The sequence below is a fragment of the Saccopteryx bilineata genome, chromosome 1 (genome assembly GCF_036850765.1).
Source record: "Saccopteryx bilineata isolate mSacBil1 chromosome 1, mSacBil1_pri_phased_curated, whole genome shotgun sequence".
Classification (NCBI taxonomy): domain Eukaryota; kingdom Metazoa; phylum Chordata; class Mammalia; order Chiroptera; family Emballonuridae; genus Saccopteryx; species Saccopteryx bilineata.
Genome location: NC_089490.1, coordinates 143,968,027 through 143,988,541, shown reverse-complemented (window position 1 = coordinate 143,988,541; position 20,515 = coordinate 143,968,027). Strand labels below are relative to the sequence as shown.

Here is a 20,515-nt window from a genome sequence, read left to right as displayed (position 1 = left end):
GAACTACATACCTCAGCTGAGGACTGTGGCTGACACCTGGCTGCTCGGTCGTCTTCCTGTAGCCCTGCTCTGCCTCCCTCCCCCACTGGCCTGGCATATCCAGCCCCCTTTCCCTCGTCCCCTGCAGAGACTTTGAAGCCAGAACACTCATGGAGTGAAATGTCACCAGTGCCAGAAGCAACAGCTGCCTTAGTCAAGGGGTTCCCTGTCCCTGGAGGGCCAGTGGGTGCTCTATGGTCATGTGTTACCTTGGCAGGGGGAGTGTGGGGCCCTGGCCTCTCACTGACCTGCTTAATCTCCTGATAACTAACCCCAACATCCCTCCTTTTCCAGCCTCTGCCCCCCAACATTCAGAAGTTCCTCAGACTTGAGTGCAGGCCTGCCTCTCCTCTCCATCTGCACTCACTGCCTGGGAATCTACAACACGGATGACTCAGTCTACTCACTTATACCTATGGCTCCCTTTGCCCCATCCAAGCCCCTTCCCTGACCTCTGATCTACCTGAGGACCCCTGGCTTCCCTTGTCCATCCCACCCATCTTTCTGGCGTCTCTCACCTAACTCAGCCAAAGCTGGATTCTAGATTGCCTCCCCCCCCCCCCCACCTTCTGCCCTCAAATTCACCACCATCCATTCAACTGCCTTGGGCCAAATCGCAAACTCCTTTATTCCTCTTCCCAGTATCCCCACATCTAATCCTTTTTCAAGAGCCAGCCAATCAACCTTCAAATTAGGTCCTCAATCTGCTGACTTCTCTCCACCCCCTCTTTGCTCACTTGAATCACTTCAGTTGCCTCCATCCTGTTCCCTCCTATCCTCCCCCCATTCACTGCCCCTATTCTCGAGACAGCCAGTGGGAACTGTTAAAAAAAACCCAGAATATAATATGGATGAGCCTTGAGGGAATCATGCTGAGTGAAATAAGCCAGCCACAAAAGAACACATGATTCCATTCATATGAGGTCCTTAGAGGAGTCATATTTATAGAGACAGAAAGTAAAATGATGGGTACCAGGGCCTGGGGTAGCAGGATGGGGAGCTGGTGTTCAATAGGGACAGAATTTGGGAAGATAAAAAAGTTCTGGAGATGGATGGTGATAATGGTGACAACAATGTGAATGTGTTTAATACTACTGACCTGTATGCTAAAAATAGTTAAGATGGTGAAAATTATGTGTCGTCTCACACTTCGTTTTTAAAACTCTCCAGTCATTTCTTGGCCTTTTAGAGTAAAACCCACTAGCGTAAAACCCACCCTCCTTACTACAGCTCATAGGATCCTGCCTGGTCTAGTACCTTCTGCCCACTCTGAATTCATTTATCAACTTTTCCCTCCTTCATTCCTCATAGATCACACTGATGCTCTTGTGTGTTTTCATTCATTCTTTCGTTCATTCATTGTCTTTGCTGAGATACCAATATGTGTCCAGCACTGTTCAGTGTTAGGGGATCGGCAGTGAAACCAGACAAAATGCTGCCCTCATGGAGCTGCCATTCTAGTCAGAGACAGATAACATCAAATACAATGTATTAAGTGCTATAAAAGACAACAAAAGCAAGTAAGGGCAAGAGAAGGTGATTAGGGCGGGCCTTCTGGAGGAAGTGACATTTTGAATATTAAAAAAATTATTTATTGAAAGAGAAACATCAATTTGTTGTTTCACTTATTTATGCATTCTTTGGTTGATTCTTGTATGTGCCCTGACTGGGGATTGAACCCGCACACCTGGTATATCAGGACAATGCTCTACCCAACTGAGCTACATAACCAGGACAGAAGTGATATTTTGAACTGAGACCCAGGAGAGGAGGATCTGGGGAAGGGATGTTTCAGTAAGAGAGAGCAGCCGATGCACTATCCCTTGGTCAGGAGGTTTGTGGGTTCTAGAAAAGTGAGGGGGTCAGTGTAGCTGGAGAGGAGTGAGGGCAAGTGGTGGGAGATGAGGGCAGGGAAGTCAGCAGGTGCCCTTGCAGGCCACGATGAAAGCCCGAATTCTAGTCCTAGGGGGAAGCCACCACTGTTATAACAAATGAAGCATCTGGTTGGTTTGACTAGCTCTCTGGCCACAGCTTAGACATGACCTGGAGGGGACTGAGTGCAGCGTAGAGGCCGTGGAGGCTATGGGGATTGATGACACGCACCTGGATACAAATACCGACTCATGTTGCATACCTGAAATTAATGTAATGATATATTTCAATTATACCTCAATTTTTATCTATCATCTATCTGTCTATCTTTCTTTCTATCTTTCTATCTACCTACCTACTTACCTACCCATCTAATTTTTTTAGCAAGAGAGAGGGAAGAATAGACAGGGACAGACAGGAAGGGAGAGAGATGAGAAGCATCAATTCTTTGTTGCAGCATCTTAGTTTTTTTTTTTTAAGTTCTTTTCTTATTTTATTTTTTACTTTTATTTATTCATTTTAGAGAGGAGAGAGAGAGACAGAGAGGAGAGAGAGACAGGGGGGAGGAGCTGGAAGCATCAACTCCCATATGTGCCTTGACCAGGCAAGCCAGGGTTTTGAACCGGCGACCTCAGCATTTCCAGGTTGACGCTTTATCCACTGCGCCACCACAGGTCAGGCAGCATCTTAGTTTTTCATTGATTGCTTTCTCATATATGCCTTGACTGTGGGCCTCCAGCAGAGCTAGTGACCCCTTGCTCAAGCCAGCGACCTTGGGCTTCAAGTGAGACCTTTGGGCTCAAGCCATTGACCATGGGGTCATGTCTATGATACCATGCTCAAGTGCCTGTGTTCAATCTGGATGAGCCCACGCTCAAGCCAGTGACCTTGGGATTTCAAACCTGGGTCCTCAGCATTCTAGGCTGATGTTCTATCCATTGCGCCACTGCCTGGTCAGGCTATACCTCAATTTTTAAAAAGTGAAAAAAGCCTGACCAGGCGGTGGCGCAGTGGATAGAGGGTCGGACTGGGATGCGGAAGGACCCAGGTTTGAGACCCCAGAGTTGCCAGCTTGAGCGCGGGCTCATCTGGCTTGAGCAAAAAAAAAAAAAAAAAAAAAAAAAAAAAGCTCACTAGCATGGACCCAAGGTCACTGGCTTGAGGGGGGGGGGGTTACTCAGTCTGCTGAAGGCCCGCGGTCATGGCACATATGAGAAAGCAATCAATGAACAACTATGGTGTTGCAACGAAAAACTGATGATTGATGCTTCTCATCTCTCTCTGTTCCTGTCTGTCCCTATCTATCCTTCTATCTGACTCTCTGTCCCTGTAAAAAAAAAAAAAAAGTGAAAAAAGCACTTAGATTTGGCACCTATTTTGTAGGTAGAATTTGGATGTGGGGTATGAGACAAGGGAAGCCATGAAGCTCAACTCTGCAGGTGTTTTTTTTTTTTTTGTTTTCTTTTGTTTTGTATTTTTCTGAAGCTGGAAATGGGGAGAGACAGTCAGACAGACTCCCGCATGCGCCCAACCGGGATCCACCTGGCACGCCCACCAGGGGCGACGCTCTGCCCACCAGGGGGTGATGCTCTGCCCCTCCCGGGGGTCGCTCTGCCGCGACCAGAGCCACTCTAGCGCCTGGGGCAGAGGCCAAGGAGCCATCCCCAGCGCCCGGGCCATCTTTGCTCCAATGGAGCCTTGGCTGCGGGAGGGGAAGAGAGAGACAGAGAGGAAGGGGGGGGGGTGGAGAAGCAAATGGGCGCTTCTCCTATGTGCCCTGGCCGGGAATCGAACCCGGGTCCCCTGCTCGCTAGGCCGACGCTCTACCGCTGAGCCAACCGGCCAGGGCCTTGTTGTTTTTGTTGTTGTTGTTGTGTGTGTGTGTGTGTGACAGAGACAGACTAAGAGAGGGCCAGACAGACAGAAAGGGAGAGAGATGAGAAGCATCAATTCTTTTTTCCAGCGCCTTAGCTGTTCATTGATTGCTTTCCCATATGTGTCTTGACCAGGGGGCTATAGCACACTGAGTGACCCCTTGCTCAAGCCAGCGACCCTACACTCAAGCTGGTGATCCTTGCTCAAATCAGATGAGCCCATGACGCTCTATCCACTGCGACACTGCCTGGTTAGGCTTAACTCCCCAGTTTTTAGCCTGATAAATGAGGGTTGTTTGCTGAGATGTGGAAGATGCTGGAAAGATCAGAGGTAGGTACAGAGAAAGATGAGGTGGTGAATTTGAGATCCAAGCGGGGAATTTAAAAAAATTATTATTTATTTCTTTTGTGATAGAGACAGAAAGAGAGAGAGAGAGAGATGGACAGACAAGAAGGGAGAAAGATGAGAAACATCAATTCTTTGTTGCAGCTCCTTAGTCTCCTTAGATGTTCATTGATTGCTTTCTTATAAAGTGCCTTGATGTGGATAGGGTTAGGGGGTGAGCTGCAGCAGAGTAAGTGACCCCTTGCTCAAGCCTCAAGCCAGAGACCTTGGGTTTCAAGCCAGAGACCTTTGGGCTCAAGTGTATGATCCCATGCTCAAGCCAGGAACCTCCGCATCCCAGTCGGATGCTCTATCTGCTGCGCCACCGTCTGATCAGGCAAGGATCAATATCCTATTTGATGAGAAATGCTCAGTAGCAGAAACTGTCTGACACTTCCTGATGACTTGAATTTTGCCCAAGGGCGACGTCTAAGAAGCCATTCTCTGCCTCCAGAAGATAAAAACGAATAGACAAGTGCCTGTAACGCGGTGGATTTCCACCAGGTGGCAGTAAAAGTAGGACTTTCTTCATGTGAGGTAGCGAACACGCAAAAATGAATAACGGCTCCAAGCGGCTTACGTATTTCGGAACAGGCCACGCCCTGACCTACGGGACTCGAGGAGGGTCACGTGACAAAACAACTTCCGGCCTATCTCCCCAGTGTCTTTCCGAGCCCCCGTGTCCTGCATTCCCGTAGAACTGCGTGCCAGGACTTGGAGAGTGTTTCTAGGCCACTGGAGGTCTGGCTTGGGGCTGCTCTGATCTGAGAGCGCGGCCACTGGAGCATGGAGGGTCACCCGGAGGGGCTGGCGCCCGCCGCGGCGCTGGCCGCTGTGCTGAAGCACAGCTCAGCGCTGCCGCCCGAGAGCGCCCAGGTCAGGGGATACGATTTCAACCGTGGCGTGGACTACCACGCGCTGCTGGAAGCCTTCCGCACTACTGGTTTCCAGGCTACCAACTTCGGGCGCGCAGTGCATCAAGTCAACGCCATGGTGAGACCAGGGTGGGACTTCTTGGGCTGAGGGGGCGTGGCCTCTGGTAGCTCCGAAAGTGTGCGGTACTTGGAGGAGCGGGGCTTTCCTAATGAAGGAGGCGTGTTCTTCGTTGGAGCGGCCCAATAGTCGGGGAGAGGTGGGGCTTACTCGTGGCGGGAATTTCTGTTTTGCGAGGTTGAGCCCCAGCAGCGACATCCTAGAATCGAGAAAGGATGGGGATTGATTCTAGATAGGGAGGCGGGTTTAGGCAATGTTTGTGTTCTGGAATGAGGGGAGCCTGTGGCTCGTTGAGGGTGGAATCGGAAGAACGGTCTGTCAGGGCCAGGCCTTGGATTTGGTCTTCCTAGCTGGAAGGGAGCTGGATCCAGCAAAGGAGTTGCTCTCTGATTCCTGCGGGGGCAAAGCGTGAGCGTGTGCCCTGAGAGCCGAGCTGTGAGAAGGGCAGAGGACTCAAAGTGGGCTCCCTTCCCTGGTTCCAGGTAGAAGTGGTTCCCTTTCCCTGAGTGGGCAGGGCCCGGAGGTGGAGTCTGATTCTGAAAACTGGGGTCTAGGGCTGGAGTTTGGATCCAGATGTTAACTTGACCACGCCCTTAAACGTAGATAGAGAAGAAACTGGAGCCTCTGCCGCAAGACGAAGACCAGCACGCAGACCTGACCCAGAGCCACCGCCCGCTCACTGGCTGCACCATTTTCCTGGGCTATACTTCCAACCTCATCAGTTCAGGCATCCGTGAGAGCATCCGTTATCTCGTGCAGCATAACATGGTAGGGAGCTTTTCAGACTGTGGCTTTGGCCCCTCTAGGTCTCAATGGACAGTAAGATTATTGGTCATTTTAGTAAGATAGGGAGATATGGGTCAGTTTTAAGCAGAGGGACTGGATTTTTTTATTTTGCAGCAGTTTCCTTGACTATAAAACTCTGGCAAGGTTACTAAATGAGGGTTGGGAGTTAGGAGTCCTGCCTGGAATAAAGGCAGGGCCCTCTTTTCTGGACCAACCTCACTGCCTGTGGCTGCAGGTGGATGTCTTGGTGACTACGGCTGGAGGTGTGGAGGAAGATCTCATCAAGTGCCTGGCACCCACATACCTGGGCGAGTTCAGCCTCAGGGGCAAGGAGCTACGTGAGAACGGGATTAACAGGTGGGGAGGCCTGAGTGGTGTTGGGCAGGGGATCTGGGCTGAGGGTCCTGGGGCCTGATGCCTATCTGTCTCTGGCTCCCAGGATAGGAAACCTGCTGGTGCCCAATGATAATTACTGCAAGTTTGAGGACTGGCTGATGCCTATTCTGGACCAGATGGTGCTGGAGCAGAACACAGAGGTGGGGCTGGAGCAACCTAAGGGGCCAGTGTGGTGGCACTCAGAGAAGGCACCACTGAAGCTGATGTCCTCTCCTAGGGTGTGAAGTGGACACCTTCCAAAATGATTGCTCGGCTTGGCAAGGAGATCAACAACCCAGAGTCAGTGTATTACTGGGCCCAGAAGGTGAGGGGCAAAGATGCCAGGACTTGGCCTGTGATAACTTGTTTCATCTTCACAGTCGCCTGAGGAGTCAGTGCTGTTCTCATCATCTGCGCTTACTACATGAGTAATTTCAGACACAGGTTAGGCAGTTTGTCTGAGGTCACACAACTATTGGTATGATCCTACTCCTAGACCACCTGGGAGCAGTTGGAGCAGTGCTTAGCAACACTCTAAGGGCCTGTTGTAGTCCCCTGCTCCTCAGAGGCTATGAGGTCCAGCATTTGGAAAAATAAGAGGTACCATTCTTTATGTGCCAGGCAAGGTCCTAAGGGCTTTTATTTGTGACAGAGACAAAGAGAGGGACAGATAGGAACTGACAGACAGGAAGGGAGAGAGATGAGAATCATCAATTCTTTGTTGCAGCTCCTTAGTCTCCTTAGTTGTTCATTAATTGCTTTCTCATATGTGCTTTGACTGGGGGGCTATAGCAGAGCAAGTGATCCCCTAGTTCAAGCCAGTGACCTTTGGGCTCAAGTCAGTGACCATGGGGTCATGTCTATAATCTCATGCTCAAACCAGTGACCCTGTACTCAAGTCGGATGAGCCCGTGCTCAAGCCGGCAACCTTGGGGTTTTGACTCTGGGTCCTCTGTCCCAGTCTGACGCTCTATCCACTGCACCACCACCTGGTCAGGTGGTCCTAAGTGTTTTGGGTAGGTTTTCTTATACATGCTTCCTCATCTGTGAGGAAGGTCTGCTGTTACTGTCATTTTATAGTCAAGGAAACTGAGGCCCAGAGAAAATTACACACCCTGCCCAGAATCAGGCAGAGAGGGAATGCTGCAAGAATGGGGACCATGCTACCTTCACCAGGCTCTGACTCCTGCTTCTATCCTGTCCTCCCTTAGAACCACATCCCCGTATTGAGCCCAGCGCTCACAGATGGCTCGCTGGGGGACATGATCTTTTTCCATTCCTACAAGAACCCAGGCCTGGTCCTAGACATCGTGGAGGGTGAGGTGCTGGGGCCAGAGAAGTGGGGGAGGAGGGCTGCTGGGCCCAGGGCCTGACCACAGTGCTCTTCCTTAGACTTGAGGCTCATCAACACCCAGGCCATCTTTGCCAAGCGCTCTGGAATGATCATCCTGGGTGGGGGTGTGGTCAAACACCACATTGCAAACGCCAACCTCATGGTGAGTGGGGACAGAATACCTGGTCCTTAGTGTAAGGGTGACACTTGGGCCTGCTATGTAGAGATGTCTGTGTGCTAGGCCTATCCTACATGCTGGGATACAGCCTAGTTTACACTAGACAGGCCAGGATCCCTGCCTTCCTGGGGCTGATGTTTTAGTCAGGGGAGATAGACAGCAGGTTAAGTGGCAGTCATTGCCATGGAGAAAAATAAGGATGACAAGATAGTAATTAAAGGGGCACTGTTCAGAAAAGGGAAGCCTTTCTGAGAGTGTAACCTGTGAGTGGAGCAGATTTGCTAGATGCTTCCCTTGAGCCAGCCATGTGGTTGGCTTGAGGGAGTTTCCAGCAGAGGGAATAGCCTGTGCAAAGGCTCCAAGTTGCCTGAAATAAGTAACAGCCAGGAGGCCTGTGAAGGGAAAACCAGGGACAGGAAGGGAGGGGGAATGTGGGAGGTTGGGTAGGGAGGTGACAGGCAAAACTTGCAGGGCCTTGAGGGCTGTGACCCAGTGCCCTCTGGCTGTTGTAGGCGGAACAAATGGGGCCAGAACCAGGGTGGGGACCAATGTCAGATAGGAGATGGTTAGGTTCAGAGATTTTCTTAAGATAAGAATTGGTGGCAGCTCCCACCGAACAGATGTGGGAGGGTTGTTGCTACCTAGGATGCGGGTCTAGTGCCTTGGTCGGCAAGCTGCAGCTTGCAAGCCACATGCGGCTCTTTGGCCCCTTGAGTGTTTAGCATAGGCCAGCTTAGGAGTACCCTAATTAAGTTAATAACAGTGTACCTACGTATATAGTTTAAGTTTAAAAACTTTGGCTCTCAAAAGAAATTTCAATTGTACTGTTGATATTTGGCTCTGTTGACTAATGAGTTTGCTGACCACTGGTCTAGGGCAACACTGCCCAGGCATTGCAGTGAGGGGCCACCAAAGGGCCCTTCTTTACCTAGGATACATGTGTGTCTGTCTTCTGTGACTGGCTGACTGCCCACCCTGCCCCTCCTTACAGAGGAACGGGGCTGACTATGCTGTCTACATCAACACAGCCCAGGAGTTTGATGGCTCTGACTCTGGTGCCCAGCCAGATGAAGCTGTCTCTTGGGGCAAGATCCGGGTGGATGCACAGCCTGTCAAGGTGAGCGCCAACTAGTGAGCTGGGGTGCAGGGTCTCCAAAGCTGCAGCTTTGGGTCCTGTGGTTACTGGAGTCCTCTCTACAGGTCTGTGCTGATGCCTCTCTGGTCTTCCCCCTGCTCGTGGCTGAAACCTTTGCCCAGAAGGTAGATGCTTTCATGCTTGAGAAGAACAAGGACTGAACAGCTTGGCCCCAGGGAGGCCCCTCCTATTTATTAGTTTTCAGGCCCAGCCCCTCCCCCACTCCTTGGTCAGTAGTCTAGAATAAATGGTCTGTCAGTGATCCAGAGTCTGCATGTGTGTCCTTGGTGGTCATGGTCCCCTGGCTTCAACCTGTGCCACCTTCAGCCTCGTAGGACTCTTCCCGCCAGCAATGGATGCTGCCCCCCATGGCAGTCAGCAGGCAGGGCTCTGTGGGGTGGTAGGCCAGTGACTGGACCACACCATGACCAACCTGCAGGTGCAGTGCTAGGACACCCTGTGGAACAAGAGGGAGGGGAATGGTTATCAGTGAGCCCCCTCCTTCCCTGACCCTCAGCCACCTACTTCTAGTGGCTTTCCAGTCACTGCAAACCTAGTCTGCCCAAAGATAAAGCTACCCTCAGAGGCTCTGCCCTTCCAGGTGCTCAGGCCAAACCCTTGTAAATACTTTTCACACCTCACATCCCTTTATCAGTAAATCTTGATTCTGCCTTTAGATTATGTTCTGAGGTCACCTATTCTTTCCATGTTCATGGCCACCATCATGCTCTGAGCCAGTTATATCTGAACTTCAGCTTCCTCCCACCTTGTCTGCCGCCACAGCGACTCTACTGGCTCACTTGGCAGTGTCGGTGCTTGCGCCTCCTTCATCAACCCGCAGACATAGCTCCACATACACAGTTTCCCAAGCAGGCCTTGTTCCTCTTTTTACCTTCCCTTCATGTGTGCCTTCCCTACAGTGTGCCCTGTGGTTTACCAGACCCTCAAGAAGTAGGTAGAATGTTGGTGCTTTCTTAGTTCCCTGAGAGGGTTGGCTGCTGGAGTCCCAGGGTCCCCCAGTTCCCTCCACCTTGTTAGGGGACTTACTTCCTTTGGTCAAGCCCCAGGACCCAAGTCTCCTTCCTGAGTCTCTCCAGCTCTGAGATTCCACTAAGCCCAGCCCATCTGTTCTTAGCCGAATGCCACCACCAGTCTGGGAGACATCAGAATAGGGCTCACACAGCTTGGGGCTAGAAACAACTGGGATACTCAGAAGCAGCTCATCCTATACTCAGCCTCATCTCTTCTAGGGTTGAATGCTGCCATTGGCTTTGCCTCCCTCAGGTCAGTCCCAGTGACTCAACCTAGCAGTAGTGGCCCTGCCTAACCTGTATCCTACTGTTGCCACTGCTGTCCTGACATACTGCTATTTCCTGACCAATGCCCCCTTTGCCAGAAATGCCCTTTCTGTCCTCTCACTCCTAGTTCCAGCCGCTGGTTCCAATAGTCCCTTTTTCAGGTCTGCGAGTGACAAGTAAGGACAAAATGGGGACAGGGCAGGTGCCCTGCTGCAGTGCTGGGGTGGGGAAGCTTACCTCCACCAGGTCCCAGAAGAACACCTTCCCGTCCTCAGAGCAGCTGACTACGTGCGTGTCACGCTCACTCAGGCAGCAGTCCAGCTTGTACTCTTGGTTCTTATGGCCCGTGTACCTGGGGGTGGGTGAAATTAGTGGGCCTTGGGTCTTACCAGGGGCAGAGTTCAGGGAAGGAGCCCCACAACCCCAAGGACTCACTCCCCCAGCAGCTCCCCTGTGTCCTTGTCTAGAAGCCTCAATGTAGAGTCCAGGCTGGAAACCAGGGTGCATTGCCCGTCCTGGCTGAAGCAGGTGCAAGTGATGGGGCCTGTGGAGAGGAGAGAGATGGGCAGGTCGGTGAGGCTGGGGCCCCTTTTGCTGCCCCTGCCACTCCTACAGCCTGGCCATACTCACTGCCCACGTAGTCTGAGAAGAGTTGCCCCATTCTCAGGTCGTAGCGCCTCACTCGGCCATCCACGGAGCTGCAAGAGAGGGTGGATCCAGCTGAAACCTCAACTGGTCAGTGGTCCATGGCTCCAGGTAACTTTGGAGTCTCCATACCCTCCTACCTGTCCAGGGCCTTAAGGGCAAGGCGGGGTCTGTCCTTCCTATGCAGCCCCCCATCACACTCTCTTCTCAAGGCTGGCCATAAAAGAGGCAGATTTGGCCCTGGCAAGTTGGCTCAGTGGTAGAGCGTTGGCCTGGTGTGTGGATGTCTGGGGTTCGGTTCCTGGTCAGGGCACACAGGAGAAGTGAACATTTGCTTCTCCACCCTCACCCTTCTCTTTCTCTCTTCCCCTCCTGCAGCTATGGCTCAATTGGCTTGAGTGAGTTTGCCTCCAGTGCTGTAGATGGCCCCATGGCCTTCGTCTCAGGCGCTAAAAAGTGGCACCAGTTGCAACGGAGCACTGCCCCCTAGTGGGCATATGGGGTGCATCCCGGTCGGGGCACATGCGGGTGTTTGTCTCTCTGCTTCCCCTCTTCTCACTAAAACAACAAAAACAAAACAAAACAAAAAACATGCATTGAAGTGGATTCATGAGTGGAATTCTAAGGCATTGGCTTTGAGACTAAGACTCAGACCCATACCAGTCAGGAATTACTCCATCTGTTTCTGATAGGTACTGAGCATAGTCTCTGGGACAGATCCTATAATGGGAATGGAGGGCTTGGGACATAGCTTCAACCAAGCCAAGAGAAATTTCTGGAGCCTCACGGACTGAGAGTAATCTAGGAAGGCCTCTGAAAAGAGGTGACATTTGAATTGGGATTTAAAGGACTGAGAAAGAGCCAAACTTCTGGGGTCCGAGGGGAGATGTGGGGGAACAGGGCCACTCAACAGGCTGGGAGGCCCAAACTACCCCATGGTGGGAATGATACTCCCTTGGGTTGTGGCAACACTTGAACAGTCATCCATGGGAATTTCTTATTTTTAACAGTCTCCTGTAGTGAGAGTATCAACCCTATGTGGTCAGGGACTTTTTTTTTCCGTTTTTTTTTTTTTTGTTGTTGTTGTTGTTTTTAAATGTGAGAAGGGGAAATTCTGAGACTCTTGCATGCTCCCCAATTGGGATCCATCTGGCAACCCCATCTGGGGCCACGCTCAAACCAACTGAGCCACTGGTTGCAGGAGGGGAGGAAGGAGAGAAGGGGGAGGGGAAGAGAAGCAGAGAGTCGCTTCTCTTGTGTGCCCTGACTAGGAATTAAACCTGGGATGTCCATGTGGTCCACCGACACTCTATCCACTGAGCCAATGGGCTAGGGTGTTTATTTCCCTGTCTTATTCACTGCTTTATGCTCACTGACTGAGAAAGTGGCCTGCAGGAGATGCTCAAATACACTTGGAATAAGGAGTAGAAGGGCAGTCAGGGCAGAAGAAGAGCAATTGCTAAGGTCCTGGGGTGAGTGCATGCTTGGCAATATCTACCTGAAATGAAGCTGGGAATGAATAAAAGCTGAGAGGTCAGCAGGGACCAGTCTGTGCAGGACTTTGGGAGCCACAGTGGGGAGAGTAGACTTTAAGCATAGAGGGAGCTATGATCCCCAGTGGCACCTGGGGAGGGGCAGTGATCTGGCTCTACTCACCCTGCCAGAACCTCATGGTCTGACACCTTCACACTGGATACACCATCTCTAGCTTCATCCAGCCTCTGCACTGGGTCAGGCCTTCGAGAGCGGCAGTCCCAGCAGCGAATACTGGAATCGATAGAGCCTGTAAGGCCAGTGTGAAGGGGATGTCAGGTGTGGGGGATATGGACAGCGCCCTGGCCTCCCCTGCCTAGGCCCCACACTCACCAGACAGGATGACTGTGGCCTCTTCATTAAACTGCACTGTGTTTACCTTCTGAGAAACAGGAATTGCCACTCAGAGATGGCTGGACTTTGGAGGATTGGGATAAAGGCAGGGTTCCCAGTGCAGATAAAAGTGAGGACAAAAACTAGGGGTAGGGGAGGCGAAAGGTTTTGAGGATACTGTAAGGACGGGGCTTGGTAAATGCACTGTAAAGGGGACTGGGACCTGTCACCACCAACACGCTAATGTGGGTCCCCTCCTCCATCCACGCTCTAAAGAGGTCTCTTCTTGCTTGCACTCACCCCTGCGTGACCCCGGAATTTACGCAGGACCTGCCCGGATGCCACATCCCACAGCACCACTGCCTTGTCCCCTCCGCCGGAGCAGAGACTACTGTTGTCAAAGGAGCTAGAGGGCAGAAAAGGGAAGGTCAGCGTCGATCTCCGATCCCCGCCTCAATGCCCCGATCCTGGTCCGGCCCCGGCTCACCCGGCTGCGTCCAGCACCTCGTAGCCGTGACCGCTGTAGGTCCGCAGCAGCGTCCCCCGCAACGGGTTCCACAGCTTCAGGGTCTTGTCGCTGCCGCACGTCAGGCAGTAATTGCCATCCACTAAAGAAGACCGGATGGGGGTTACTGGGCCGCCGACTTCAGGAGGCAGACGCAGAACGAAGGTGAGGGCGCTCACCATTAAATCGCACGGCTCGCACCGCTCCCTGCCCGCAGTCCAGCGTCTTCAACCGTTTCTGTGGCAGCTCTGGGCCTCGCGGCTTTGGCTCAGGGAAAGACATTGCTTTTGGGACCTCTTCCCTTCCTAGATGCCTCACATCCGCCTGTACTGAGGTTTCTGAGCCTTACTCGCTTAGGTGTAACCTTATTATTGTCCTCCGTGGTCTACTTCCTGTTTCCCACTTCTGGGCTCAAAGTTTCGACTTTTTGGAGATAATGTTGGGAATACTGAAGGCTACCACTGGCTTCCAGGTCTGCTCTCCCTGCTTCCAGTAAACACTTTTGACTTCTTCTAATTATCTAACCCGCGACTGGGGGAGTCCTGGCCCCCAGCCACTAGGAATAGAAGCGCAAGGGCTGCGGGTGTTACTGTAACCATCATCCGCTTCCACTCCGGAAAGGACAACTCCCGCAGCGAAAGAGGCGCGACCTCCGACTAGCTATGTCCACTAACAATATGTCGGACCCACGGAGGCCAAACAAAGTGGTGAGGTGAGGACCCCAGCGTCGTGGTGACCGGGTTTGGGTTCTGGGTCGGGGCTCAGAGAACTTCTTGTCCATTCTGGGGGCGGGATGTGAGTACCCCTGACCCTCGATCCTGCCGCAGGTACAAGCCTCCACCAAGCGAGTGTAATCCAGCCTTGGACGACCCGACGCCGGACTACATGAACCTGCTCGGCATGATCTTTAGCATGTGCGGCCTGATGCTCAAGGTGGGCAGGACTGTGTATCGCTGGACATCGAGGCCGGGGGCGGATTCGGAATGAAGCCCGGTCGGCGCTGAGAGGGCAGGGCTGAGGTGATGTTGGACCAAGAGAGCCAGAAGCGTGGGGGAAGCTAGGGCTCCGGACCAGGGTGGGTGTGTAGGAGGTTGGTGTGAGGTTGGGGCCAGAGTCTAAAGCAACTAGGAGAGGATGGTGGAGAAAGGGTGGGGTTCTTAGCTTGATGCGGTATGTCAAAAGCTAGTCTTGTGACAGGGAAAGGGACAGGCAGGAAGGGAGAGAGATGAGAAACATCAACTCTTCGCTGGGGCACTTTAGTTGTTCATTGATTGCTTTCTCACATGTGCCCTGACCGGGATGCTAGAGCAGGCTGAGTGACCCCCTGCTCAAGCCAGTGACTTTTGGCTCAGGCTGGTGAGTGTCAGGCCGGTGAGCATTGCTTAAACTAGATGAGTCTGCACTCAAACCGGTGACCTCGGGGTTTTGAACCTTGGCCCTCCATGTCCCAGTCCAACACTCCATCCACTGTGCCACTGCCTGGTCATACGAAAGCTAGTCTTTTTAGGCCTGAGGGGACGTGGTGGGATCAGAGGCACAGGCTAGGGAGTAGGGCCAGAAACTACCTGGAGTAGGCTATGGGTGTATGGGACTCAGGGACTCCTGGGGTATTGGGTGACAAGGTTCAAGCTGCACCAGTTGAAACCAGTGGGTTGGAACCAGTGACTGGGAATGCCCCTTGTCTTCCACTGACCTAACCCAACCATCTACCTCTCTTTCCCCAGCTGAAGTGGTGTGCTTGGGTCGCTGTCTACTGCTCCTTCATCAGCTTCGCCAACTCCCGGAGCTCTGAGGACACTAAGCAAATGATGAGTAGCTTCATGTGAGGCTGGGCCTAGAGAAAGAGGGACTCCTGAATAAGGGGAGGGAGGACCCAAGCCAACCCATCCTGACTGACCCCTCTCTCCGATCTCAGGCTGTCCATCTCTGCCGTGGTGATGTCGTATCTGCAGAACCCTCAGCCCATGACACCCCCTTGGTGATGTCAGCCTCAAGGGGTCGTATACTGGATTCCTCGTACCACCCTCCAGGGCTGATCCTCGGCTGCTGAGCCTTTTGTCTTCAGTTGCTGGCTGTCCTGGACTTCCCTGAGTGATGTAGTCAGAGGGCCCACAGCTGGATGGAATGAACCTGGACTTTTCCCTGGGGTCCCATTTCTACTGGGGCAGAGAGGGGGATATCCTTGGCCTACTCCTCCTCCTACCTTTCTTCCCCACCCCACCTGATGCTGGGGGAGATGCTGTCCATGTTTCTAGGTGTACCCACTCATTTTTTTGTTGAAATCAGTTAATAAAGTTTTGTTTTCTGGCCATTCTCTGAGACCTCCCCTTCTGTGCATTGTGGGTGCCCAGTGCCTTCACTTACTCAGGCCTGGGGTGGGGCCCTAGTCTGGAGCCTTCTGGTAGTTCTCTTGCTTATTCACAGTGTTGCGTCTTAAGTTGGCTGCTGGAGATGGGACAGTGATCCTCACCTTCTGGCAACTCAGCAGATGGCTCTGATGACCTAAGGAATCTGGGCTTTGATTTTCTTATCAAAGGAATGAGATAATGTCAGTGACCTAGATGGACTGATAGGGAATTGGAAAGGCATTAAAGACTGTTCCGTGCTTGACCAAGTGGTGGTGCAGTACATAGAGTGTCGCACTGGACGCAGAGGACCTAGGTTCGAAACTCCGAGGTCTTTGGCCTGAGCCCAAAGGTGGCTGGCTTGAAGCCCAAGGTCGCTGGCTTGAGCAAGGGGTCACTTGCTTTGCTGTAGTCCCCCAGTCAAGGCACATAAGAGAATGCAATCACTGAACAACTAAGGAGCCGCAATGAAGTATTTTTTTTTTGTCGGAGAATCAGAGAGAGAGAGAGAGAGATAGGGACAGATAGACAGGAAGGGAGAGAGATAAGAAAGCATCAGTTCTGCCTGACCAGGCGGTGGCGCAGTGGATAGAGCATCGGACCGGGATGCGGTAGGACCTAGGTTCGAGACCCCGAGGTTGCCAGCTTGAGTGTGGGCTCATCTGGTTTGAGCAAAGCTCACCAGCTTGGACCCAAGGTCACTGGCTCGAGCAAGGGGTTACTCGGTCTGCTGAAGGCCCGCGGTCAAGGCACATATGAAAAGGCAATCAATGAACAACTAAGGTGCCGCAACGAAAAACTGATGATTGATGCTTCTCATCTCTCTTTGTTCCTGTCTGTCTGTCCCTATCTATCCCTCTCTCTGACTCTCTTTGTCTCTGTGAAAAAAAAAAAGAAGCATCAGTTCTTTGTGGCAGCTCCGTAGTTGTTCAGTGAATGCATTCTCATGTGTCTTGATATGTGTCTTGACCAGGGGGCTACAGCAAAGCGAGTGACCCCTTGCTCAAGCCAGTGACCTTGGGCTCAAGCCAGTGACCTTAGGCTTCAAGACAGTGACTCCTTGCTCAAGCTGGTGAGCCTCTGCTCAAGTTGGATGAGCCCAATACTCAGGCTGGTGACCTCGGGGTTTTGGACCTGGGTCCTCCGCATCCCAGTCTGATGCTCTATCCACTGAGCCACCACCTGGTCAGGCCACAATGAAGTATTGATGTTTCTTATCTCTCTCCTTTTCTCTCTGTCCCTATATGTCCCTCTCTATCTGTCTCTATCACACACACACGACTGTTCTATGACTTAACTGCTGCTAGACTCAAGAGCTGGACCCAGGCTAGAATTGGGTCCCTTTAGAAACCGGCTGATTGTACTTGATGTTTATTCTGAGGCATATCAGTACCCCTCCCTTGCCTCCTGCTATGTGCTGGTTCCTGGAACAGGTTGTTTTGACCTGGTCAAGCATGTGAAGTAATTTTCCATACCTGATGGCATTCATGTACTAGTATGAATGCCTATTCCTCCCTTGACCCTATACAATTCTTTGGCACCTGCCAAGCAGCATGGGGATTGATTTCACTGGCAAGCACTCAAGGAACACCTCTATGTCAGTTTCCCTTAATAAACTACTAGAGTGGAGTGGCAGCTTCTTTATTTGGTCTTTCCCCACCCTCTGCTTATGGAGATAGATTTTTCAGTCTTGGGGTTTTTCTCTGGATCTGTGTATACTAACAATTGGCAAGCCAGCCAGGAGACCAAAGAAATGGGCTTTGGGAAAAGAGAACTGGGCCATTGACCTTTATGTAGGGAGGAGTGGCCTGTAGGTCAGATACACGTGGACTGCCGCATGAGTACTGGGATGGCTGATCTCACGCACTTGTTTAAGGAACTGCACTGTGGCAAGGCAGGAAAATTCATGGCTGCTAACTGTAGGCTGGTGCCTCTTATGGATAGTTTGGCTTGTCACAGATGCCTACCTGGAGGCAAAAGACAGGGTTAGAAAATTAGAGCCTGATCAGGTGGTGGTGCAGTGGATACAGCGTTTGACTGGGATGCGGAGGACCCAGGTTCCAGACCCCGAGGTCGTCAGCTTGAGCACAGGCTCATCTGGTTTGAGCAAGGCTCACCAGCTTGAGCCCAAGGTCACTGGCTCGAGCAAGGAGTCACTTGGTCTGCTGAAGGCCCACGGTCAAGGCACATATGAGAAAACAATCAATGAACAACTAAGGTGCCGCAACGAAGAATTGATGCTTCTCATCTCTCTCCCTTCCAGGCTGTCTGTCCCTATCTGTCCCTCTGTCTGACTCTGTCACAAAAAAAAAAAAAAAAAAAAAATTAGAGGAAGAACTGAAACCAGAAAAAGATTAGAATGTCTAGAAGAACTCTGTTAGCTTCAGGACTGGTTGATAAAGGGGGGAAGGTTCCTTTGAACAGATCCTACCTCTTCTTCTGGAAGCCATGAAGTCTCTATCTGTATGTTTGTGTTTGTGTGTATACATATATATATTATTTGTGTGGTATTTCCTACTTTATAATGGTATTTCTAATTTGTAAAGAGCTATGCTTAATTGGTTTAAAGGAATTAAGTGCTTATATAAATTAAGAACTGGGTATTCTAAAATTCTCAGAAATACAGAAACTAACTCAAATGCTTTTCAGAATCAGATGATCTAGGAAAGTATTTGACATTAAAGCTAGTTTAAGTGTGTTGGTTTAATTAAAACAGATATGACTTTAGAGTTATCAGAATTATATATGGCCCTGGCTGGTGGCTCAGTGGATAGAACATTGGCCTAACATATGGATGTCCTGGGTTTGATTTCCAGTCAGGGCACACAGGAGAAGGGACAATCTGCTTCTCTCCCCCTTTCTCTCCCCTTCTTTCCTTCTTCCCCTTCTGCAGCAGTGGCTTGATTGGTTTGAGTGTGGCTCTGGGTGCTGAGGATAGCTGCGTGGGTTCTAGTGCATCAGCCTCAGGTAACAAAAATAGCTCAGCACTCAAGCATCTGCTTGAGTGGATCCTGGTCAGGGCGCACGCAGGAGTCTGCCTCACAATCTTCCCTCCTCTCACCTAAAAAATAAAAAAAATTAAATATGATATCTTTATTATACCTAGGCTTATAAATTAGTCAGCAAAAATAATAACTTGAAATATGTGCTGAATTGAAAAAAAGAGCCTGACCTGTGGTGGCGCAGTTGATAGAACATTGACCTGGAATGCTGAGGTCACTGGTTCAAAACCCTGGGCTTGCCTGGTCAAGGCACATACAACAAGTAGTCAATGAATAACTAAAAGTGAAGTAACTATAAGTTGATGCTTCTGCTCCTCCCCTCCTCTCTCTGTAAAATGAATAAATAAAATAAATAAAAGAATATAGGCTGAGTTTGTCTAAAATCTCATGAAGTTTAGATTAGGCCCTGTTCAATATATAGACCCTCCAAATGCTTCTGCTCCCATCCCTGGGTTGGGTTCTGCGTTCTGCGAAGGATTAGGGGAAATTCTGGCTGGCGCTTGGTATACTAATAGCTCTAGCTAGGGTAATTCATCTACCTGGATTGCAGTTGCCCTTCAATTGTCCATTAACACTGCTTGAATGGAAACATGAACAAACCACAATAGTTAGTGTGCTGAACTAAGAGCTGTGTGGTTGGCCTGATCAGGCAGTGGCACAGTGGATAGAGCCTTCGATTGGGATGCAGAGGACCCAGGTTTGAATCCCTGAGGTTGCCGGCTTGGCTTGAAGCCCAAGGTCCTGGTTTAGCAAGGAGTCACTCACTCTGCTGTAGCCCTATGATAGGGGCACATATGAGAAAGCAATCAATGAACAACTAAGGTGCTGCAACAAAGAATGATGCTTCTCATCTCTCTCCCTTCCTGTCTGCCCCTTTCTCTGTCTCTGTCACAAAAAAAGAAAGAAAGAAAAAAAAAAGGCCAGATAGCTCAGTTGGTTAGTGTCACTGAAGCAAGCACAGAGGTTGCCAGTTTGCTCCCAGGCTGGCACATACAGGAACAGATGCATGTTTCTCTCTCTTTAAAAATCAGTAATAGCCTGACCTGTGGTGGTGCAGTGGATAAAGCATCGACCTGGAAATGCTGAGGTCGCCGGTTCAAAACCCTGGGCTTGCCTGGTCAAGGCACATATGGGAGTTGATGCTTCCAGCTCCTTCCCCCTTCTTTCTCTCTCTGTCTCTCTCTCCCTCTCTTTCCCTTTCTGTTTCTCTCTCTCCCTCTCTCTGTCCTCTCTAAAAATGAATAAATAAAATAAAAAAATCAATAATAATAATAATAATAATAATAATAAAGAGCAAGAGCTGTGTGGTTGGTAATCATACATGAACCTTGGCCATTGATCCTGTGTACTGACAGTTGGGCCCTTTTAAAGGGATTGACTTTATAGCTTGGACAATTGAAATGGAGAAGTGGATGAGTATGAACAAACTTTTTTTTTTTTTTTTGTACTTTTCTGAAGCTGGAAACGGGGAGAGACAGTCAGACAGACTCCTGCATGCGCCCGACCGGGATCCACCCGGCACACCCACCAGGGGGTGACGCTCTGCCCACCAGGGGGCGATGCTCTGCCCCTCCAGGGCGTCGCTCTGTTGCAACCAGAGCCACTCTAGCGCCTGGGGCAGAGGCCAAGGAGCCATCCCCAGCGCCTGGGCCATCTTTGCTCCAATGGAGCCTCGGCTGCGGGAGGGGAAGAGAGAGACAGAGAGGAAGGAGAGGGGGAGGGGTGGAGAAGCAGATGGGCGCTTCTCCTGTGTGCCCTGGCCGGGAATTGAACCAGGGACTTCTGCATGCCAGGCCGACGCTCTACCACTGAGCCAACCAGCCAGGGCCTATGAACAAACTTTATGGGGACATGTGGAAAGATATTTGGGCTCTCTTACAAGTG

General features: G+C 51.0%; 3 protein-coding genes across 4 annotated transcripts; 2 read left to right on the top strand and 1 right to left on the bottom strand.

Moving 5' to 3' along the window:
• Positions 1 to 4,808: 4,808 nt before the first annotated feature.
• DHPS (deoxyhypusine synthase) lies at positions 4,809 to 9,232 on the top strand. 2 transcript variants are annotated; one of them, XM_066271440.1, is made up of 9 exons: positions 4,809 to 5,163; positions 5,767 to 5,931; positions 6,185 to 6,306; positions 6,389 to 6,485; positions 6,563 to 6,649; positions 7,536 to 7,641; positions 7,717 to 7,820; positions 8,827 to 8,952; positions 9,036 to 9,232. In XM_066271440.1, the coding sequence occupies exons 1-9, from the start codon at positions 4,957 to 4,959 to the stop codon at positions 9,129 to 9,131; spliced, it is 1,110 nt and encodes a 369-aa protein (XP_066127537.1). In that variant the 5' UTR covers positions 4,809 to 4,956; the 3' UTR covers positions 9,132 to 9,232. The 2 variants fall into 2 exon arrangements, with proteins under 2 accessions (XP_066127537.1, XP_066127545.1); XM_066271448.1 differs by lacking the exon at positions 4,809 to 5,163 and adding an exon at positions 5,369 to 5,645.
• Positions 9,129 to 13,695, bottom strand: WDR83 (WD repeat domain 83). The gene is made up of 9 exons (XM_066271461.1): positions 13,464 to 13,695; positions 13,267 to 13,387; positions 13,080 to 13,185; positions 12,780 to 12,828; positions 12,570 to 12,696; positions 10,899 to 10,966; positions 10,704 to 10,812; positions 10,506 to 10,620; positions 9,129 to 9,427 (listed from the first exon to the last, which is right to left on the bottom strand). Exons 1-9 carry the CDS (start codon positions 13,564 to 13,566, stop codon positions 9,278 to 9,280), a joined length of 948 nt encoding a protein of 315 aa, XP_066127558.1. The 5' UTR covers positions 13,567 to 13,695; the 3' UTR covers positions 9,129 to 9,277.
• Positions 13,696 to 13,796: 101 nt separating this feature from the next.
• Positions 13,797 to 15,598, top strand: WDR83OS (WD repeat domain 83 opposite strand). Its single transcript, XM_066271475.1, has 4 exons — positions 13,797 to 13,996; positions 14,112 to 14,217; positions 15,009 to 15,106; positions 15,200 to 15,598. The coding sequence occupies exons 1-4, from the start codon at positions 13,947 to 13,949 to the stop codon at positions 15,264 to 15,266; spliced, it is 321 nt and encodes a 106-aa protein (XP_066127572.1). The 5' UTR covers positions 13,797 to 13,946; the 3' UTR covers positions 15,267 to 15,598.
• Positions 15,599 to 20,515: the final 4,917 nt, after the last annotated feature.

What these genes read in the sequence shown, in the direction of transcription:
- DHPS (XM_066271440.1), top strand. Translation starts at nt 4,957, where the DNA reads ATGGAGGGTCACCCGGAGGGGCTGGCGCCCGCCGCGGCGCTGGCCGCT. An exon ending in ATCTCGTGCAGCATAACATG is followed by an intron (nt 5,932 to 6,184) that starts GTAGGGAGCTTT and finishes CTGTGGCTGCAG; the next exon opens with GTGGATGTCTTGGTGACTAC. An exon ending in TGCTGGAGCAGAACACAGAG is followed by an intron (nt 6,486 to 6,562) that starts GTGGGGCTGGAG and finishes GTCCTCTCCTAG; the next exon opens with GGTGTGAAGTGGACACCTTC.
- WDR83 (XM_066271461.1), bottom strand. Translation starts at nt 13,566, where the DNA reads ATGTCTTTCCCTGAGCCAAAGCCGCGAGGCCCAGAGCTGCCACAGAAA. An exon ending in GCGAGCCGTGCGATTTAATG is followed by an intron (nt 13,388 to 13,463) that starts GTGAGCGCCCTC and finishes GGTCTTCTTTAG; the next exon opens with TGGATGGCAATTACTGCCTG. An exon ending in GGCCACAGTCATCCTGTCTG is followed by an intron (nt 12,697 to 12,779) that starts GTGAGTGTGGGG and finishes CTGGCCTTACAG; the next exon opens with GCTCTATCGATTCCAGTATT.
- WDR83OS (XM_066271475.1), top strand. Translation starts at nt 13,947, where the DNA reads ATGTCCACTAACAATATGTCGGACCCACGGAGGCCAAACAAAGTGGTG. An exon ending in TGTGCGGCCTGATGCTCAAG is followed by an intron (nt 14,218 to 15,008) that starts GTGGGCAGGACT and finishes CTCTTTCCCCAG; the next exon opens with CTGAAGTGGTGTGCTTGGGT. An exon ending in CAAATGATGAGTAGCTTCAT is followed by an intron (nt 15,107 to 15,199) that starts GTGAGGCTGGGC and finishes CTCCGATCTCAG; the next exon opens with GCTGTCCATCTCTGCCGTGG.